The sequence below is a fragment of the Bison bison genome, unplaced genomic scaffold (assembly GCF_000754665.1).
Source record: "Bison bison bison isolate TAMUID 2011002044 unplaced genomic scaffold, Bison_UMD1.0 scf7180017864327, whole genome shotgun sequence".
NCBI lineage: Eukaryota > Metazoa > Chordata > Mammalia > Artiodactyla > Bovidae > Bison > Bison bison.
The window spans coordinates 2139751-2160729 of NW_011494899.1; the positions used below are offsets into that span (position 1 = coordinate 2139751).

Sequence of the window (20979 nt, forward strand, 5' to 3'; positions counted from 1 at the left end):
AGTTCAAAAGCATCAATTCTTTGGCACTCAGCTTTCTTCACAGTCCAACTCTCACATCCATACATGACCACTGGAAAAACCATAGCCTTGACTAGACAGACCTTTGTTGACAAGTAATGTCTCTGCTTTTGAATATGCTATCTAGGTTGGTCATAACTTTCCTTCCAAGGAGTAAGTGTCTTTTAATTTCATGGCTGCAATCACCATCTGCAGTGATTTTGGAGCCCCCAAAAAGAAAGTCTGACATTGTTTGCACTGTTTCTCCATCTGTTTCCCATGAAGTGATGGGACCAGATGCCATGATCTTAGGGTATATGCTGCTGCTGCTGCTGCTAAGTCGCTTCAGTCATGTCTGACTCTGTGCGACCCCGTGGACTGCAGCCCACCAGGCTCCCCTATCCCTGGGATTCTCCAGCCAAGAACACTGGAGTGGGTTGCCATTTCCTTCTCCAATGCATGAAAGTGAAAAGTGAAAGGGAAGTCGCTCAGTCGTGTCTGACTCTTAGCGACCCCATGGACTACAGCCTACCAGGCTCCTCTGTCCATGGGATTTTCCAGGCAAGAGTACTGGAGTGGGGTGCCATTGCCTTCTCCAGTAGCAGATAATTAGCCTAAAAATGGCAGCAGGAAGCCCTCTGGTCCTGTGCCCGCACTCTCCACCATCAAGACACAAATGCTCCTGATTTAGCTTTCCTGTGTACTTGATTATGGTGCTGAGGCATTTCTGGATCCAGAAGTGCTCAGCTGAATCACTTTCTCCTAAAAAAAAGTATGTGTGTGTTTTGGAGGAATAGTTCTGCGATGCAAGACTACGGCTGTTCCAGTACTCTGGGAGCCTGTTTCTGATCAGCTTCCGTCCTTCACACCCTTCCCTCCTGTCCTACTGGGCCCACGCTGGTCCATTAATCTCCCTCCAACCGCAGGTGTGCAGGAGGGAAGCCAGGAGTCATAGCGTATTTTGGATGCTTTTTATTGGGTGAACGGGGTTGAAACCAGGGGCTAAAAACAGTGGTTAGATAGCTCGGTATTTACAATATATTAAGAAAAGTAGGTTACAACACAGTTTGTACCACGTAGTTTTGGAAATAAAAGCCTACATATATATTTGGATTGATAGGTATAGAAAAAGGTCTGGAAAACAGAGTAGCTACCTTTGGGTGGGACGATGATGTTTTCTTCTTTTATATATCTATATATATATATCTTTTTACAATAAACAAGTGTTGCTTTGTACATAAATGCAATAAATGCTATTTTTGATTTGTACATAAATGCAATAAATGCTATTTTTGATTTTAAAAAGATAGGTTTGGGACTACTAATGATGTTATCAGTTCAAGCTATGCTTGAATCTACTTCACTGTGTTCCTGAAAGAGAGGGATTGCAGTTCAACAAATGAAAAGAAATCCAACCCTTTGATCCTACAAGACACCATGTTACCTCAGATGGAGTGCACAGAGGTGCCCAAGAGGAGGCAATTATATTGGATAGAAAAAGGGATTTTGCTTTCAAAGATGAAGGCCTTCTGACAGAAGGTGTTACCTGCTCCTCTCACTTAACCCTCACAAAGCAACTGGCTCATGGTTCCAGCAGTGGTTCTCAAAGTGTGGTCCCCAGACCGCCTAAGCTTGTTAGAAATGCATGCCCTCAGATCCCATCTCATACCTCTGACTCAGAAACACTGGGGGTGGGGCCCAGCAATCAGCATTTTAACAAGTTTTCTGCTGATTCTAATGCCCATTAGGTTTGAGAACCACAAGTGTAATGTCCTGAAATTCTGTCTTAGGTTTGACCTCAGCTGGCAACTGTAAATTTCCTCTGGTTTAAAGCCTAGCCATGGGCTTGCCTGGTGGCTCAGTGGTAAAGAATCTGCCTGCCAATACAGGGGACGCAGGAGACTTGGGTGTAATCCTGGGTCGGGAAGATCCCCTGGAGAAGGAAATGGCAACCCACTCCAGTGTTCTTTCCCGGACAATCCCATGGAGAGAGAAGCCTGGAAGGTTATAGTCCATGGGGCTGCAAAGAGTTGAACACAACTTAGCGACTAAACAACAAAGCCTGATCACAGAAATATGCTTCACTGACCAGCATGAGAGCTTTCGAGAAACGGACTCTCACCCTAGGCCCACTGAATCAGATCCTCGTTAACATGCTCTGCAGGTGACTCCCATGCACACTGATGTTGCAGAAGCACCGGGTGGTAGGCAAAATTGTGGTCCCCAGTCCCCCACCTCCGGGATCTAATGACTGATGATCTGAGGTGGAGCCAACATAATAGAAATAAAGTGTACAATGATTGTAATGTGCTCGAATCATCCTGAAACATTCCCTCCCGCTTCCCAGTCCATGGAAAAACTGTCTCCCATGAAACCGGCTCCTGATGCCAAAAACGGCTGGGAACCACTGCCCTAGAAGACGGTATGCCCTAACCCCTGGGACTAGGAGCATGATGAGATACCATGCCCGTCAATCTGTTCTCTTTCAGGGCAAAAGGGACTTGGCAGCAGTAATTAAGGTCACTAAGTAGTTGCCCTTAAAAGAGGGAGATTACTTTGTATTATCTGTGTGGGCCCAGTGTAATCACGTAAGCACTTAAAATGCATGAAAAATTCAGAAGGGATGGAGGAGAAGAGGAAGTCAGAGGGACTGGAAGCCTGAGAAGGACTTGATGAACTGTTGCTTGAAGACAGCAGGGGCCACATGATAAGCTTGAGAGGGAATGCAGGCCTTGACACTGGGAAAAAATATGACCCCCTAGCTGATCCTCAACAAAGAAATGCAACCATGAGGAACTGAATTCCACCCAAACCCGAATAAGGTTGCAAGTGGATTCTTCCCAAGTGTCTAGGAAGGAACCCAGCGCTGACACCTCGATATTGGTCTTGTGTGACCCTAAACAGAGAGCCTAGCTGAGACCCTGTGCCTGGACTTCTGACCCGTGGAAACCACGGGTGTTGTCTTCAGCCTCTAAATCATAGTCACTGTTATTGTGGCAGTGGAAACTAATATAGTTCAACTAGCGTTTGCCTCAGGTGGACTCTATTTTGTCATCCCTATGACCCCAGGGAGTCTGACATATTAGGGATGCCCAGTGAGTACTTGCACGTCACGTGAAAGAGGAGATGGTGACCTGCAAAATGCTCTGTGCAAGCTGTGTTGACAAATGGTGCTGGACTCACTACCTGTGCCCAGGGTTGTCTCAGGAGCCTTGCTGGCGAGTCAGCCCCTGTCTCATCAACTCTAGGAAGGAATGAAGACGCCCTTTCTGGACTTGATGACCCTTAGGAGAAGCCTGGGGGCTTCCCTGGTGCCCCAGTGGTTAAGAATCCACTTGCCAATGCAGGGGACACAAGTTCAATCCCTGGTCTGGGAACTCAGATCCCACAAGCCACAGGGCGACTAAGTCTGTGCCCACAACTACTGGACCCATAAGCCTAGAGCCTGTGCTCCACAACAAAGAAGTCACTGCAATGAGAAGCCCGTGCACCGCAGCTAGAGAATAGCCCCCACCCTATCCACAGCTAGAGAAAGCTTGCGAGCAGCGATGCAGACCCAGAACAGCCAAAAATAAATAAATGAGTAAATAAGTAAAAATATTAAAAAAAAGGGAGAAGCCCGAGCAACCGGGCCCTTCATAGGGCTTTTATGGTAGTGGTGGTGGTTGTTTAATTCAATTCAATAGGTACTTATTCAGCATCTTAAGAGGTGACCTGCACTGTGAAAGGAGACATATTAGGGGCAACAAAGCAAGATCCCGTCTCTCCAGGACCTCACAGCTTGCCCTGCTTCTTCACTTCAGTATGTGTTGTATCACCCGAGAAAGTAAAGACAAAGGCCACCTGTTCTGAAGGGACAATCCTCAAACACTTGGACATTATCTAGGAGGCACATAGCTCCCCACTCCGATGTCAGGGCTGCACATAGTGATTTGGTCCCAAAGAGCACAGTCTGGAAAGTGAGAGGAAGGGGAGAGTAAGTTTGCAGTGGAGAAATTTGGCAAACACAGCGTCAGCCAGGTGATCAAGGTCATCTTCTCCAGTGATGAGTCACACTGATAACATGTACCCTTGATGTGATAAGAAAGGCACTTTACCTCTGAGGTTATCCTCCCCAAACTCATGACCTCAGTCTAAATCATGAGACAATCAATGCCTATTCCACTAGAGGGGCAGCCTATAAAATAGTGACCAACACTTCCCAAAAAAGGTCATCAAAAACAAGGAAAGTCTGGGACTTCCCTGGAGGCCCAGTGGTTAAGAGTTCACCTTCCATCGCAGGGGGTGCAGGGGATCCCTAGTCAGGGAGCTGAGATTCCCACATGCCTTAGGGCCAAAAAACCAAAACATAAAACAGAAGCAATACTGTAACAAATCCAATAGAGACTTAAATTATCCACACAAAAAAATCTTAAAAAACCAACACACACAAGGAAAAAACAAGGAAAGGCTGGGATACTGTCTCAGCCAAGAGTGGCCTAAAGAGGTATGACAACTAAATGTAACACGGTGTCCTGGATGGGGTCCCAGAGCAGAAAAAGACACTGGATACGGAGAAAATAGCAATAAAGTATGGGGTTTAGCTAACAATTGGAGAAGGAAATGGCAACCCACTCCAGTATTCTTCCATGGACAGAGGAGCCTGGAGGTCTATAGTCCGTGGGGTCGCAAAGAGTCAGACGCTACTGAGCGACTAACACTGAGCTAACAATAACAAATCCATGTTGGTTCACTGTTACAATGAACATACCACACTAACACAGGATGTTAATAATAGGAAGCAGGTGAGGACTTCTATGGGAACTCTCTGTGCTATCTTCTCTATTTTCCTATAAATCTAAAGTCATTCCAAAAATGAAGTATACTATTAAAAGAATCTGCTCCAGTGAGGAAATGGGGAAATGATGAAAGCACTATACATTCAGGAAAGAAAGGGAAAGAAGACAGTTCACCAACAGTTCCGTAGGCTTGACTTATTCATCCCCCAAAGTTTTCACAAATGTACCCCTTCCCCCATGCACTAAGCCATGCGTTCATCCATTCATAAATTCTTTCTTCAAATACTCATTGAGCATCTGCTAAGTGCCAGGTGCTGCCTAGGTCCCGAGGGATGGGCACTGTGTGAGGGATGATGGTGATGCCAGCTCCAAAGATGCTGCTGTTTCCAAGACTTTCTGGCTGCTTCTCTTTCAGAGACAAGAGCCTTCAGAGAAGACTCATCACTATGTCCTTGAACTCATCTGTTTGTCAAGGTGTCTGCTATGCATGCTTCTCTGTGCCTCCTCCAAGCAGTGAGGTTGTTGTGATAATTCCCTTTGCTTCCCTGGCATGCTGTCATCAGTCTCAGTTAACAGCTCTGGTGAGGTGAGATGGTCAGTTTCAGGCAGTGAACTGGGTTAACCTATGGGTTTGGTTAACTCTGGACCCAAACCTGAAGACAGCAGATGGAATTAACCAAGCCTGAGGCTCACCATTTTCTGGAGCAGGAGAGGGTGGGGTGGCTGTGCTGGGACAGATGGGGACACTCTCCTCTGAGTGACACATTTAAACTTGGAGCTTTTAGCTCAAAGGGCCACAAGGCTCAAGCCTCCAGGGCAGCAGGGGATTTTAAAATGTTCACGTAGTCCACAGGAAGGCAGAAAAAGAAAAGACAGAGAGACCAAACAGAAAACAAAAAGTAAGATGGCAGATATAAGCCCTAAAGTAGTGATAATTGAATAAAATATAAAAGGTCTCAATATACCAATTAAAAGAGATTGGAAGAGTGGATGAAAAGCCCAACTATATGCTTGTTATAAGAAAGTCACTTCAAATCTAATAAAACAGGGAAGTTGAGAATAAAGGATGGAAAAATATATATCGCACGAACATTAATCAAAGGAAAGCAGGAGAGGCTATATTAATATTAGATAATGTAGATTTCAGAGCAAAAAAACTAGCAGAAGAGAGAAACGCATTATAAAATGATAAAAGCGTTAATTTACGGAGAAGATGTTGCAGTCCTAAATGTGCATGCACTGAACAACAGATTTGCAAAATATGTGAATCAAAAATTGATAGAACCAAAAGAAGAAACAGACAAATCCACAATCATGGTTGGAGATTTTACTATTCCTCTCTCAACTGATGGAATAAATAATGAGACAGAAAATCTGTAGGATATGGAAGAACTCACCATCATCATCAACCAACAGGGTCTTATCAACAGTTACAGAACACCCCAGTCAACAATGGCAGAAAACAGTCCTTTTTCCTTTGGCCATGCTGCACAGCTTTTGGGATTTAAGTTCCCTGAGGGATCCGACGCCTAAAACCAGGTCCTGCCAGTGAAAGCACCGAATCCTAACCACTGGACCACCAGGAAATTCCCAAAACCAGTCTTTTTAAGTGCCCATGAAACATATACCTAGATAGACTATATCCTGGTTCATAAAACCACCCTCAACATTTTAAAAGGATTGAAATAATACAGAATGTTCTCTGACCACAATGGAATCAACCTAGGAATCAATAACAGAAAGATAAGAGAAAAATCTCCAAACAATTGGAAACTAAATAACACATTTCTAAATAATTCATAAGTCAAAAAGGAAGTTCCAAGGGAAATAAAAAACACACTGAACTGAATGAAAATGAGAATAAAACATATCAAATTCGATGGTACACAGCCAGAGTAGTGCTGAGAAAGATATGTATAGTATCAAATGTACATAAAAGAAAAAAAGGAAAAATCTTAAGCTTCTACCCAAAAAATCTGGAAAAAAAAAAAAGTCAGAAAAAAAAAATCAGAAAAAAAACCCCAAAGAAACAAATAATAAAGATAACTTAAGACAGAAGAGTAGTAGAGAGAGAAGACACAAACTAACAAATTTGTTCTAAAATTTACATAGAAGGCAAAGAATATGAATTCATTTCATAAAAGAATAACACGGGAGGAAACAATTTACCCAATTTCAAGATTTATTTTTTAGCTACAGCAATCAAGACCGTGCGTGGGGACTTCCCCGACAGTCCAGGGGTAAAGACTCTGAGCTTCTACTGCAGAGGGCACGGGTTTGATCCCTGGTCTGGGAACTAAGCTACAGCCACATGGCACGGATCAAAAAAAAAAAGCTGTGGTAATGATGGAGTGACAGACACACAGATCAACGGAACAGAATGGAAATCCCAGGAACAGACCCACACAAATATGCCCAACTGACTTAACAAAGGTGTAAAAGTAATTGACGCAAGAGTCTTTTCAACAAAGATGCTGGAGCAAGTGAACCTCCACTGGCAAAGCAAAAACAAAACAGCAACTTTGATCAAAGTCCCACACCTCATGCAAAAATTAACTCAAGATGAAATGAACCACAGTCTTAAATGTAAAACATGAAACTATAAAGCTTCTAGAAAAAAAAATGAGGAGGAGACCTTCAAGATTTGGGCTAGGCAAAGCAGCTGGATGAATCACAAGTTGGAATCTAGCTTGCTGAGAGAAATATCAACAACTTTGTAGTTGCAGATGATACCACTCTAATGGCAGAAAATGAAGAGGAACTAAAGAGCCTCTTGATGAGGGTGAAAGAGGAGAGTGAAAAATCTGGCTTAAAACTCAACATTCAAAAAATGAAGATCATGGCATCCAGTCCCATCACTTCATGGCAAATAGATGAAGAAACAATGGAAACAGTGAGATATTTTATTTTCTTGGGCTCCAAAATCACTGTAGATGGTGACTGCAGCCACAAAATTAAAAAGATGCTTGCTCCTTGGAAGAAAAGCTATGACAAATCTAGACAGTATATTAAAAAGCAGAGACATCACTTTGCTTACAAAGGTACATACAGTTAACGCTATGGTTTTTCCAGTAGTCATGTATGGATGTGAGAGTTGGACCATAAAGAAGGCTGAGAGCCAAAGAATTGATGTTTTTGAATTGTGGTGTCAGAGAAGACTCTTGAGAGTCCCTTGGACAGCAAGGAGATCAAATCAGTCGATCCTAAAGGAAATCAACCCTGAATATTCATTGGAAGGACTGATGCTGAAGCTCCAATACTTTGGCTACTTGATGCGAAGAGCTGACTCACTGGAAAAGATCCTGATGCTGGGAAAGATTGAGGGCAGGAGGAGAAGGGGGCGACAGAGGATGAGATGATTGGATGGATTCACTGACTCCAATGGACATGAGTTTGAGCAAGCCCTGAGAGTTAGTGAAGGACAGAGAAGCCTGGCGCATTGCAGTCCACGGGGTTGCAAAGAGTCAGTCACAACTTAGCAACTGAATGACAATAAAGCGTTCTGATACTTGATACCAAAAGCAGAATCTCCACAGAAGGAAAAACTAAAATTGGACTTCCTTAAAATTAAAAGCTCTATAAAAGACCCTGTTAAGAGGATAAAAAGATAAGCTACTGAGTGGGAGAAAGAAAGTATTTGCAAACCATATATCTGACAAGAGATTATTTTCTAGAATTTACAAAGAACTTTCAACATTCAACAGTGAAAAACCAGTTTAATTAGAACATAGGCAAAGGACACAGACATTTCACTGAAGAGCATATACAGATGGCAAAAAAAAAAAAAAAACATGAAAATATGTTGAACATCATTAGCCATTTAGGGAAATGCAAATTAAAACCACAATGAGATACCACTTACACATCTAACAGAATGGCTAAAATAAAAAGATAGCAATAGCACCAAACATCGAGACTGTGGAGAAACTTCATTCCTCATATTTTGCTGGTGGGAATGTAAAATGGTGCAGCCTGTCTCAAAAACAGTTCAGCAGCGTCTTTAGAAACTAAATATGCAACTACCATACAACCCAGAAATTGCACTCCTGAGCATTTATCCCAGAGAAATGAAGACATATTCACATCAAACACCTGTGCTGGAATGTTATAGCAGCTTTATTTGTAATAGCTCAAAACTGGAAACAACTCAGATGTCCTTCAGTGGGTGAGTGGTTAATAAACTTCGATCAGGCCACACCATAGAGTCCTAGGCAGCAACAGGAAGAAACAAACTACCAACACATGCGATGACCTGGGAGAACCTTCAGAGAATTATACTGAGTGAGAAAAATCCAGTCCTAAAAAGTTACCTACTGTATGATTCCATTTAAATCACATTCTTGAAATGACAAGATTAGAGAAATGGAGACCAGATTAGTGGTTGCTGCTGCTGCTGCTACTGCTGCTAAGTCGCTTCAGACGTGTCTGACTCTGTGCGACCCCCTAAACGGCAGCCCACCAGGCTCCCCCGTCCCTGGGATTCTCCAGGCAAGAACACTGGAGTGGGTTGCCATTTCCTTCTCCAATGCAGGAAAGTGAAAAGTGAAAGGGAAGTCGCTCGGTCGTGTCTGACTCTTAGTGACCCCATGGACTGCAGCCCACCAGGCTCCTCTGTCCATGGGATTTCCCAGGCAAGAGTACTGGAGTGGGGTGCCATTGCCTTCTCCGAGATTAGTGGTTACCGGAGCGTAAAGAGGGAGTTGGGGCAGAAGGATATGGGGGTAGCTAGAAAAGAGCAACATGAAAAAAAAAAGAAAAAAAGAAGGACTTCCTTGGCAGTCCAGTGGTTAAGACTCTGCACTTCCACTGGAAGGGACCTGGGCTTGATTCCTGGTCAGGGAACTAAGATCCCCAAGCCAAAAAAAAAAAAGAGCAATTCTAGGGAGCCTTAGGGTGATGGAAATTTTCTGCATGTTGACAGTACCATGTCAGTATCTTGGTTGTGACATTTAACTGTCATTTTGCAAGATACTGTCAGTGGGGGAAGCAAAGTAATCTCTCTGTATGTTTTCTTACAACTGCATGAAAATCTACAACTGTCTCAAAATAAAAAGTTTAATTTACACAAGGTAAATTTTTAAAAAGTGGGGAAATAAAAAGTGTACAAGTCACAAGGGAAAAAAAAAAAAGCTGCATAGTTCACATCTCGCCCTTGGCTAAAGTCCCCAGTAGTGTTCTATTCAGTGCACGTGGAGGAAAACCCAAGTGCACCCTGGAGAAAGGCCCGCAGTCTGACTTCACCTCTCACACTTCCTCCTGCGTCCCTCCACTTCCAGGCACTCCAGCACATCAGGCACATTCCCACCAGTAACTTCGCTCCTCCAGGTTCCCGATCCCCCCGAGTGGAGTGCTTTTTCTCCAGGCCTGTGTGTGGCTGGCAGCTTTTCCTCACTTGGGTGGTTGTTCACACATTACCTCCTCTGGGAGACTTTTCTTATCATCCTGTCTAGATTAGACCTTGCCTGCCCCACCCCCCGGAGACTACATCATTGTCCAAGATCATTTTTTTTTTCATAGCATTTATCTTGCTTTCACCCTCTTTTGCTGATTTATGTCCTTGCTTTCTGTGGGTCTGCCCCTTCCCTGGACACAGTAAGCTCCAGGAGGGTGAAGAACATCCCACCACTGCTGTAGCCTAGTGGGCACTCATGACTATGGAATGGATAAATGTCCAGAAGAATTATGTATGCGAGAAATGGCCAGAAGCTCTCTTTGAACAGACCTATTTTTAAACAATGACTGCATTGTTCTACTCCTAGGGAAATCTAGAGAAACTGAATTCTTTAGATATTTGCATTGTTCTACTCCTAGGGAAATCTAGAGAAACTGAATTCTTTAGATATTTAAAGATAAAATTTAGAAGTGGGGATGGGACTTCTTTGGTGGTCCAGTGGCTAAGACTCCATGCTCCTAATGCAGGGGTCCCCTGGTTGATCCCTGGTCAGGGAAGTAGATCCCATATGCCACAACGAAGATCGAAGATCCTGTGTGCAGCCACTAAGACCTGGTGCAGCCAAATAAATAAATGAATAGAAGTGGGAGCAAAAAAGCACATCTGCAACCAGATGTCAAGTAACATCTGACCAAGCACGCGTCAAAGATGGGGAGAAAGCATCCGCTTCACTTGACCGGATGGCTATGATTCTCCGAGTTGACTACAAAGTAGATTTATTAATAATTACAGGAATTCTATATTCTTGTTCACTACTCTGATAGAACCAGATGTTTGTTCACACAGAGCAGCAGACATGATCTGAACACGAATTTATTAGTGGAGAGAGCAGGAACAATGCATTGCTACTCATGCCTTCCAAGAGGATACTTTCTGAGGGCAGAGCTTTGCAGCACCTTCTCAACTCTCTGCCATCATCTCTCTCCAGACATCTTCTGACCACAGGAATATCATTGTGCTTGGAGAATGCTTGACTTCACCCTGTAGCCACCAGAAACTGATCACCTCTTTTTTGCCCTCTGTAGAACTGTGGTGTTGGAGAAGACTCTTGAGAGTCCCTTGGACTGCAAGGAGATCAAACCAGTCAACTGTAAAGGAAATCAGTCCTAAATATTAATTGGAAGGACTGATGCTGAAGCTCCAATACTTTGACCACCTGATGCAAAGAACTGAATCATTGGAAAAGACCCTGATGCTGGGAAAGACTGAAGGCAGGAGGAGAAGGGGATGATGGAGGATGAGATGGTTGGATGGCATCACTGACTCGATGGACATGAGTTTGAGTAGGCTCCAGGAGTTGGTGCTGGACAGGGAAGCCTGGAATGCTGTAGTTCATGGGGTTGCAAAGTGCTGGACATGGACTGAGTGACTGAACTGAACTGAGTCAGTATTAATACCACATCTCCCAAAGTCCCTAACAGTCTGTGAGTCTCCTTCTGTCAGTTCATTTGTGTAATTTCTTCTTAGAGTCCACATACAAGGGATGTAATATGGTATTTCTCCTTCTCTGAGTTACTTCACTCACTATGACACTCTTTAGGCCCATCCATGTTGCCACAAATGGCATTATTTCACTCTTTTTAATGGCTGAATAATACTCCATTGTATATATGTACCACATCTTCTTTATTCATTCGTCTGTCAATGGACATTTAGGTTGCTTCCATTTTGGGAAGGTCATGTACACACTGCTAGATTTAAAATGGATAACCAACAAAGACCTATTGTATAGCATATGGAACTCTGCTCAATGTTATGTGGCAGCCTGGATGGGAGGGAGGTTTGGGGGATAATGGATACATGTACACGTATGGCTGAGTCCCTCCGCTATTCACCTGAAAGCGAATTGTTATTGTTAATTGGTTATACCTCAATGCGAAATGTTTTTGGTGTTAAAAAAATACCACAATTCACCAGTAGGGGTTGCCATTGACCACCCCCATTCCCACCTCTCCCCCGTTAGGGAAAACCTGACTTTAAAAAAAACAAAACATTTTTGTTTATTATTTCATGCAGTGAATATACTGGAGGAGGGCATGGCAACCCACTCCAGCATCCTTGCCTGCAGAATCCCATGAACAGAGGAGTCTGGTGGACTACAGTCCATAGGCGTGTAAAGAGTCAGACACGGCTGAAACGACTTAGTACCAAGCATGCTGTGAATTTACAATTTATTTGCCCATTCTACGTTAATGGGTATTGGAGGTGTTCCCAATTTTTTCCTATCACAGGTAACATTGCTATGGACACCCTTGTTGTGCATATGTGCTCAGTCATGTCTGACTGTCTGTGATCTCATGGACTGTAGCCTGCTAGGCTCTTCTGTTTGTGGGATTATCCCAGCAAGAATACTGGAGTGGGTTTTCCTTCTCTAGGGGATCTTTGCAACCCAAGGATCGAACCTGCATCTCCTGCATTGACAGGTGGACTCTTTACAACTGAGCCACCTATTTAATATGGACACTCATATATATATGTTACAGACATAGATGGGCTTTCCTGTTGATCATATAGGGCAAACCTGACTCTTGAATGTGCCTTTTCCCAGACTGTCGTCTCCTGACCATGAGTGCTCCTGCCCCATCCCTGGCTCCCCGTCCCCTCCAAGATCAGGACAGCTGGACGGAGCAGGCTCTAGTACACGTGCATGTGTGTGGGTTAAGTCACTTCAGTCGTGTCCAACTCCGTGCGACCCCACGGATCGTAGCCTGCTGGGCTCTTTCATCCATGGGAATCTCCAGGCAAGAATACTGGAGTGGGTTGCCATGCCCTCCTCCAGGGGATCTTCCCAACCCAGGAACTGAACCCCCGTCTCTTAAGTCTCTTGCATTGGCAGGCAGGTTCTTTACCACTAGTGCCACCTGGGAAGCCTGCTCCAGTCCATGTCTCCTGCCAAAGGCCCCTCCCTCCTTTCTTTTAGGCCTCTAGCTACTGCCATCAGCTGCTGCTGGGTGCTCGTTGCGGGGGCGGGTAGTGGTTGAGTGGGACCCAAGGCACCTGCGGGAGTGCTAGCAGGGTTCTGTTTCTTGGTCCGGAAGCTGATCACACAGGTAAGTTTGCCTTGTGAAAATTCATTAGACTCCACAGCTATGACCTGGGCACTTTCCTGATGTATGCCATACTTCAAAATAAATTTACTTTAAAAATCCATAGAGTAGGTCTCCTTAATACACAGCAGGCCTTAGTAATTTCTGGAATTCCCATTACAGCCCATAGAAGGAAAAAAAAAAAAAAAAAAAACCAAAAACCAATTACAACACCAGAGCCTGGGAACAGACCCAGCAATGTTTTTCACTAAGGTGGCCTCTTAGGTAATTTCAGGGCTTATCTATTTATTTCTTTTCAAGCTGGGGGGATGGGTGAGGGCTGAGGGGCAGGGAGAGTTTGGTTTTGAAATGCTTCCAGTGGGTTCTGCTCTTAGTGGCATCGCTGAGGCTCATTACCTGAGGCCTGGCACACCTGCTCCCATTCTGGGTCTAAGTGGGGCTTGACATCAGGCACATATCCAGCCCACAGGGGCCCCTAAGTCTCTGGTGCTAATGAGAATAACTGAAGGGACCCACACTGGACTCTGGGCCAGGTGCTCCGAGGCTCAGAAATCAGCAGGACATGTTGCCGGGGCTTTGCTGTGGGCCGTCCCCCACACCCTACAGAGCAGGCTGCTCCACACTCCCCTCCCGCCTCTGGCAGGGAAATCCATGCAGCCCTTTTGGTTCAGAGGCCTAATTCCCTGACACTTCACATCCTCCACAGGTCTTAGAAGGACCTGTTGTGCAGGGGTTGCAGCATTTTCCCGATGCTGGGAACGAAGTGTCAACAGAAACGCAGGGGCCCTTGAAGAATGGGTGAGTGAGCCTTAAGGGCTAGGCACGTGCTGTCCTCAGACCTGAAAAGCCTTCTTGGGGCCTGGCTTTCCAGGGACCCCTGTGGGGTCTGCATCCAAGGCAGTTACACCCATTTCCCTCTTCCCCTTGAATTCCCAATGTCCTATGTCCTACTGTCTGTCCAGGCCCGCCCTGGTCTCAGCATCTCAGTGACACCTTCCCCCAACCTTCCCACACTCCTCAGAGCCTTTGCCACCCAATTTAACACTGTTTCACAAGCCACCTCAGGTACCCTTGGGCTGTAGCACCCCCACTTTTGTGCAAGTTCCCTGGCTGCAAGGTATCCTTTACTTTGTCCCATGTGCCCAAGTGCCTGGGACGGAACATGTGCTCAGCAGAGCAGGTGCCTTGCGAGTGGCCGCACAAGCAGCTGTAAGCAGCCAGGGTACCAGACCAGTGCACCAGAGCAGTGACTGCAGGGTTCCCACCCGAGGGGCAGGAAGGCCAAGATCAGAACCCCCCGGCTGTGCTCTCTGCCCACAGGAGCCTCTCGTACCTTGCTGGCCTTCAAGATCTCAAACATCAGGGGCAGGCCCTGGGTGACCAGCTCCTCCGTGTACTCTTCCTCCTGAATGGTCTTGAACTCCTTCAACAGGCACTGAATGAGAGGTCTGCGGTGCTGCTGGAAGGCGATCCGCAAAGACTCCAGCCACGTGTGCAGGGTCCACGGGACACCTGGAAAGGGGGAGGGCGGGGTGAGGGAGGGGAGGGCAGACAACAACCAGAGGAGAAGGCGTGTTTTTATGTGGAAGCTGGCCTTTCCTGAGGACATTACCAGATCATGAGACCAAGAGACTGCCTTTCATTGCATAGAGTCAGAGCTGTTTTGTTTCTTCTTTCCCAAAGACTTGCAGAAGTTAAAATTAAAGGTCATAATTTGAGTCCGTTAACTATGGGTATCTAGTTGTACACACTCCTCGTGTTATTAGGGGCTGCTGCTGCTAAGTCGCTTCAGTCGTGTCCGACTCTGTGCAACCCCATAGACGGCAGCCCACCAGGCTGCCCCGTCCCTGAGATTCTCCAGGCAAGAACACTGGAGTGGGTTGCCATTTCCTTCTCCAATGCATGAAAGTGAAAAGTGAAAGAGAAGTCGCTCAGTCGTTGTCTGACTGTTAGCGACCCCATGGACTGCAGCCTACCAGGCTCCTCCGTCCATGGGATTTTCCAGGCAAGAGTACTGGAGTGGGGTGCCATTGCCTTCTCCATATTAGGGGCTACATAGTTTACAAAGTATAATCACCATGTAGAATATTGAAACTGTAATGCAGACTGCAGCCTTCTGAGTTCTGACCTCTTCCTTCCCCATCCCCTCTGCCTCCATGCCCAGAGCTTCAAGCTGGTGAAACCCACAGTGGATCTCACTGTCAGCTGCTCTGGCCAGGGAGGGCATTTCCATTTGAATATGAAGACACAGGAGGATACCGCTGCCGTGTGCAAAACATTTCCATCTGCAGGCACTTCATCAGGTCTTCCTCCCTTAATAGAAATCTCTCCAGCAGCTGATGGCTGTGACTCGCTTCTCCCCCCACCGTGAGGCTGGGGCACCTGGTACTGCTTATAAATGCACCATTCAGAGTCTTGAGCCTCAGAATCCAGCTACACAGGCTGCCAGGGGAATGGTATAATATCCCCCATACTCAACAGCCACTCTCCGAGAGAGACAAGTTTCCAGAATAGCACTGGAGGCCTCAGCCTGCCTGACCTGCTACACCCTGTGCTTGCAGCCCTTGCTCCGCCCTGCTGTTTCTGGGCAGGGCTGGTGCCATTAGCTGGGTGAGGGCTGGGCTAGCCCATTCCCCAGATGCATGGAAGAGATGGCCCTGGGCTAGCCTGCTCAAGGGAGAGACATCCAACTTTTCCTTTGGCATGGCTTTGCTCCTGTAGTCGGGGGAGTCCCACTAGGGACCGGATGCCCTCATCCTAGCTGATGCTAGCAGCTGCTTCATGGATCTGAGTGCTCTCAGGCAGCGATTCTCCAACCACTGGGAACCACCTGGGATGATTGTTAAATATAAAGATTTCCAGCCTTTATCCATCCAGACCCTCGACAGCAGAGCCTCTGGGTGTAGGGCCTGGCAATCTGTATTCAGACAAGCTCCCCAGGTGATTCGGATTCCTAACTCAGGGTCCAGGGTTTGGGAATCGTGGAAGGGTGCCTTGAGGATGGGTTTCTGGGGCCGGCAGAATGCTGCTGTCTATGGGGACCATGTGGGGCCTTAGCCCAGAAGTGCTCCAACCAGCAAACGAGAAGTTCCCTGAGCTGCAAGGGGTGTGTGCACAGGGGTGTGTGCATGTATGTGCGTGCATATGTGTGTGTGTGCACGCGCATGTGGGTATGTGACCTGGAGCTGGGTGGATGCACCGTGCCCAGTGGTGGAAGGCCCCCAGACTGACCTATGCTCCTGATATCAATTGTGACATCCACGTAGCCATGCTCAGCGCTGTGATACATGGCCTCCCTCAGGGCTCTGAGTTTCGCCTTGCTGTTGCGGCTGGCGCACAGGGGGGGCGGGGCTGTCTCTGCCAGGTCAGTCCCCTCAGCCAGAATCTCCTCCAGGGACAGGATATCACTCTTCTCCTTCTCTGGCTGAGCGAGCAGTTTGCGGAACACATTCCTGTCAATCAGTAAACCCAGAGAGGAAGACACTCAGAGATGCAAGGGCTGTGCCAGGGTGGGGCGGGGCGGGCGGGGGATGTGGGGAACCCTCTCAACGTGGGACAAAAGAAGAACGGGACAACTCTGGGGTGGTGGTTTCAGAGGTGTGACCAGGGCACTACTGGTTGTGGCTGGAGGAGATGGTGGGGTGGGATGGCTGCGTTTCCTTGAGGATGACTTGGGCTAAGTGCTTTCCCCAAATATCTAGAAGGTTCTAGAACTCTGCCTTTTTAACAGTCTGCCTGCACTCCCCCCATGGTGAATTTGCTTCATTTGGGGTTGCGCGTAGTAAAATCTGATGGGGTAAATCCTGAAGGAAATGTAGATGGGAAGTAACCAAACATGAGAGGTTTTATTATTCTTTAAATGGATTCTTCTCACTTCGTAACAGGTGATGTGATGAACTCTGACCAACACTGGCAAAGAGTGACATCTGTGAGATGAAAGCCGGTTGGGGAAGGACCCGTGGACGTGCAATGTGTGAAGTTGGCCAGGCCTGGACTGCCTCTGGGCCCCACATCCAGAGATGCAGTGAGTCTGGGGTAGGCCTGGGAATCTGCATTTTTAACAAGCACCACTTGGGACCTCATGGCCCATCCTAGCCTACCTGTGTCCATGGGCTGCGGCCTGGCTGAAAGAGTTCATATCACCCTGGGGGGTGGTAGAAATTCCATTCCTGTACATGGTTCCTATCAGGGGGTCCGCGCCTCGCTCCAACAGCAAACTAACCAGTTCAAAATTTCCTGCAAGCCCAGAGAAGGGGGTTTGATAAGAGAATCAAGCAAACACACAGTCACAGACACATCAAGGGACAGGGTGCTGGAGCCCCTTGGCTGGGATGAGCATCAGAGACTCTTACCTACGGCGGCTGCAAGCTGGAGGGGCGTTTCTGAGTAGTTCTCCTCGCCGTGCTCCACAGAGCCCTCCACCTTGGCCCCAGCGTCTAGGAGGAGCTGTGGAGGAAGAGTGGCCATTGAGATGTTTAAAGGACATGCCAGGAAAAGCTGGTGGAAATCAGTGTGGTGCCAATGTTCCTGCTGTCCTCTGGGTCCATGACCACGTGCACAGGGGGAGGGCAACTGCACCTCAGAGGGTGAACTGAGAGCCTCTCACATCTCCTAGGGCCTCAGACCACTCAAATCGCTCAAATTGTGGTCCATGGACAGTAGCATCAGCATCCCCTGGGAGTTTGTTTGAAATGCGGGTTCTCAGGCTCCACCCCAGAACAACTGATTAGAATCTGCATTTCAACAAGCTCTCCAGGTGATTTCTATGTACATTAACGTTTCTAGAAGCACTGAGCTAGAAGTTCGTGGCGCCACACTGCTAGAGAACTTCCTCTGGGGATCAGTGACAAAAAGCCTCAGAGTATTAGAGAGGTCTCTTAGAACCATAGAATCTTAAGAGTTCTGAAGGACTTTGGGGATCACTGGGCCAACCAGGACAAGAATGCCTTCTGGAACATCCTAGAAACTCAGCTCAGCAAATGCTGAGCTTCCTGGCCAGCAAGATCAGTGAATAAAGTGGCAGAATGAGCTTCCAGGAGTGCTGCTGCGTATGACTCCATTCTGTGCATTCTTTAGGATATCTGGGCTTCCTAAAAATGGAGATTCTGTCCATGCCGGGTCTCACAGTGATGTGCTGTCAGCACTGCTGGTGTAAAATGAGGGGGAAATGCCTGTTTTACCTGCACAGGACTACCTGAGGGCATAGTCAGGAGGGGCTGCCTACTTGGCGCTCCATCATGTGTGCACCTGCAGCAGAGAGGTGACCTGACTTCCGTTTGGCTTTGTGTGGCTGCCCGCTGCTCTTATTCCTGATTTAAAGGCTGGGGATGCCACTGCACGTTAAGGGATGTTATTCGTATCCGTTAGGCCACCCTCCAACCCCTTCTTTCTTAGATTCCTCTACTAGGACTGGGCTGGTCATGATGTTCTACAGGCAGAAGTCAGCTCTTGGTGTGACACGTCACACACTCAACCTCCTGAAACATGCCTTTGATGTGTGTTAAGGATTCCCATGACCTAGGAAACAATAAAGGATTCCTATGGAACTCCAAGATTGCCAAGGGGTCCCTGACATACTATTTTCTGCTCTGTGTAATTCTAAGAGGCTTGGACCACATAAAAGGAGGGGAGTTCCTGATGTACCTGAAACTCAGCATTCACTATGGGGCCAGATGTGGTCAGGGAACTGGGGGGTGCTGATCTCTTTTTTCCAATGAAGTAAAGTTTTAAGATCTAGAGTGAACCAAGTTTAAGATCTAGAATATACTGGATGGCTGTCCATTGAATACCAACTCTACAACAACTGGAAATGGTGAGGGCAAAACAACTTATGTGCCCAAAGGATCTTGGATGAGGACATCTCTCCATATTCGGGTATCTGTTTCAGAAGACACACAAGAAAACCCTACCCTAGACCTCTTATGTGGGATTCTCCATAAGTGGGATCCAAGCAAGTGTCATTTGGAACCACTTCCTTGGTGGCTCGGCTGCTTCTTTCCACTGGTTGGAAACCCCTAGACTCTATGCAAGCACTGGGGTCACACCTAAGGGAAGTTTCTAAGGTCTCACACCAGCCACATCTTAGGTTCACGTTATGACAAGTATAAACAAAAAAATCCACAAAATCATAGCTCAGGCCCCACCCTTGAGCCATTGGGAACAACTTGGTAGGTTTGCCACTCTGTGTGTAAGGCTGCATGTAGGTATGTGATAAGTTCATATTGGTTAAAGCCAGGCCATATAGATCATTCCATATAGTATTTTCATTCATATGATATGAATGTGCTGCATTTCATTGCAATTAACCAATATGAATCTCTGGGGGAATAGGCATGCCGGGAGAGGTACAGATTTGCGTAATGAAAGAGGTACAATTAAATGTCAGATGTGGATAGGGAAATACGTTAATACCTGAACTACAGGAATATGTCCATGCAACACAGCAAAAGTCAGAGCCGTCCAATGGCGGGTCTCAGGGTGGACGGATGGATATTTATGAGGAGTACTGACAACCTATAAACAAATTGAAATTATTTTCAAAATGTAACCTTCACAATACTTAGACTAGCAAATCTGACCTATCTGTGGCTGGGCACGCGGGCTAGAGATGTACAGAGGATGTCCTGGAAGGCGCCTTGGGCAATGCTGGAGACATACAGGGTAGTGACTTTATATCCTCTGTGCACAACAAAAACTCCTTTGCTGCTCATTAGAAGAGAGTTAAATGGGTGACTGCTGACCACCTCGAAGGAGTCTTGAAAAAATTGTAATGGTGGCTACAGTGAACCAGCTCACCTGCCTGTCTCCTCTTCCTGCTTAAGGGAGGGCAGGCTTCTGAGAGCTATAGGATGTCAGGTGAGGCCGCCACCATCACATCCACATCTTTAGGGGAAATTCTTGGCAGTGGCAAACCCCACACCAGGGGAGGTCTGCTTCAAGCTTCCAAGTCAAGCAAGACCATCTCCCATCTGATGGAGAAAGATCACTGCCTGGTCACAGCTCCTCCCACACTGTCCTAATTTCATATTTCTGCTGGCTTCCTGGTTGACAAGGACGCTCATGCTACTGGAAACCTAGGCACAAACCTTCCTTGGGCACGAATGAAAAATCTGATATTGGTCTTCCCACATGGGGACCTCAAAACACCCCAGACCAAGATACAGGCTGCAGGACAGACAGGTTAGCGCCCCGTGGGATTGCCTGTCACCCATCCATGGCTTTTCTTCCAAACATCCCCGGGGCCATACAGCTGTGATGTCTGCTGCTTTCAGAAGAGTCGAGTTCACTAATCACTGGCTAGGCAAGGACCTTGAGCTGGGAGCTATGGGATGGGCTAGAGGACCAGAGACCCAAAACTGAGGAGCTCTTGCAGGGATCTGCACGGTGCTTGGGGATTCATAGCAGGGAACAAAAATCCCCAATACTTGAAAACCTATAAGATCCCACATGGTTTTGGATCCAAAACCATATCTACTGCCTGTTTTCCTCAGATGAATATAAAGCATTTTTTTTTTTAAAGCACAGTACTAAGACTACAAGAGCATCTAATTTTGAACTAAAAAAAAGTTTTCTGGAGTGGCTGAGTTAGCACTTCAGCAAGTCCATCAATCTTCCCAACCTCTGAACGGCTAGAAGAGAGTCGGTTGTTTTATGTCTCTTTTTAGTGAGAGTGGGTCCTAAGACAGCACAGAATATGATCAAGAAG

The 20979-nt window shown here is 46.6% G+C and overlaps 1 protein-coding gene across 1 annotated transcript in view; it reads right to left on the reverse strand.

Moving 5' to 3' along the window:
• Nucleotides 1-20979, reverse strand: part of BTBD11 (BTB (POZ) domain containing 11) — a 330664-nt gene that overhangs the window by 27003 nt on the left and 282682 nt on the right. Inside the window, exons 8-12 of the mRNA XM_010853458.1 lie at nucleotides 19686-19787; nucleotides 17627-17720; nucleotides 17375-17510; nucleotides 16506-16726; nucleotides 14608-14786 (exon numbers count right to left, since the gene is read on the reverse strand). Of these exons, the coding sequence (XP_010851760.1) occupies nucleotides 14608-14786; nucleotides 16506-16726; nucleotides 17375-17510; nucleotides 17627-17720; nucleotides 19686-19787 (732 nt within the window). The remainder of the gene's footprint in view (nucleotides 1-14607; nucleotides 14787-16505; nucleotides 16727-17374; nucleotides 17511-17626; nucleotides 17721-19685; nucleotides 19788-20979) is intronic.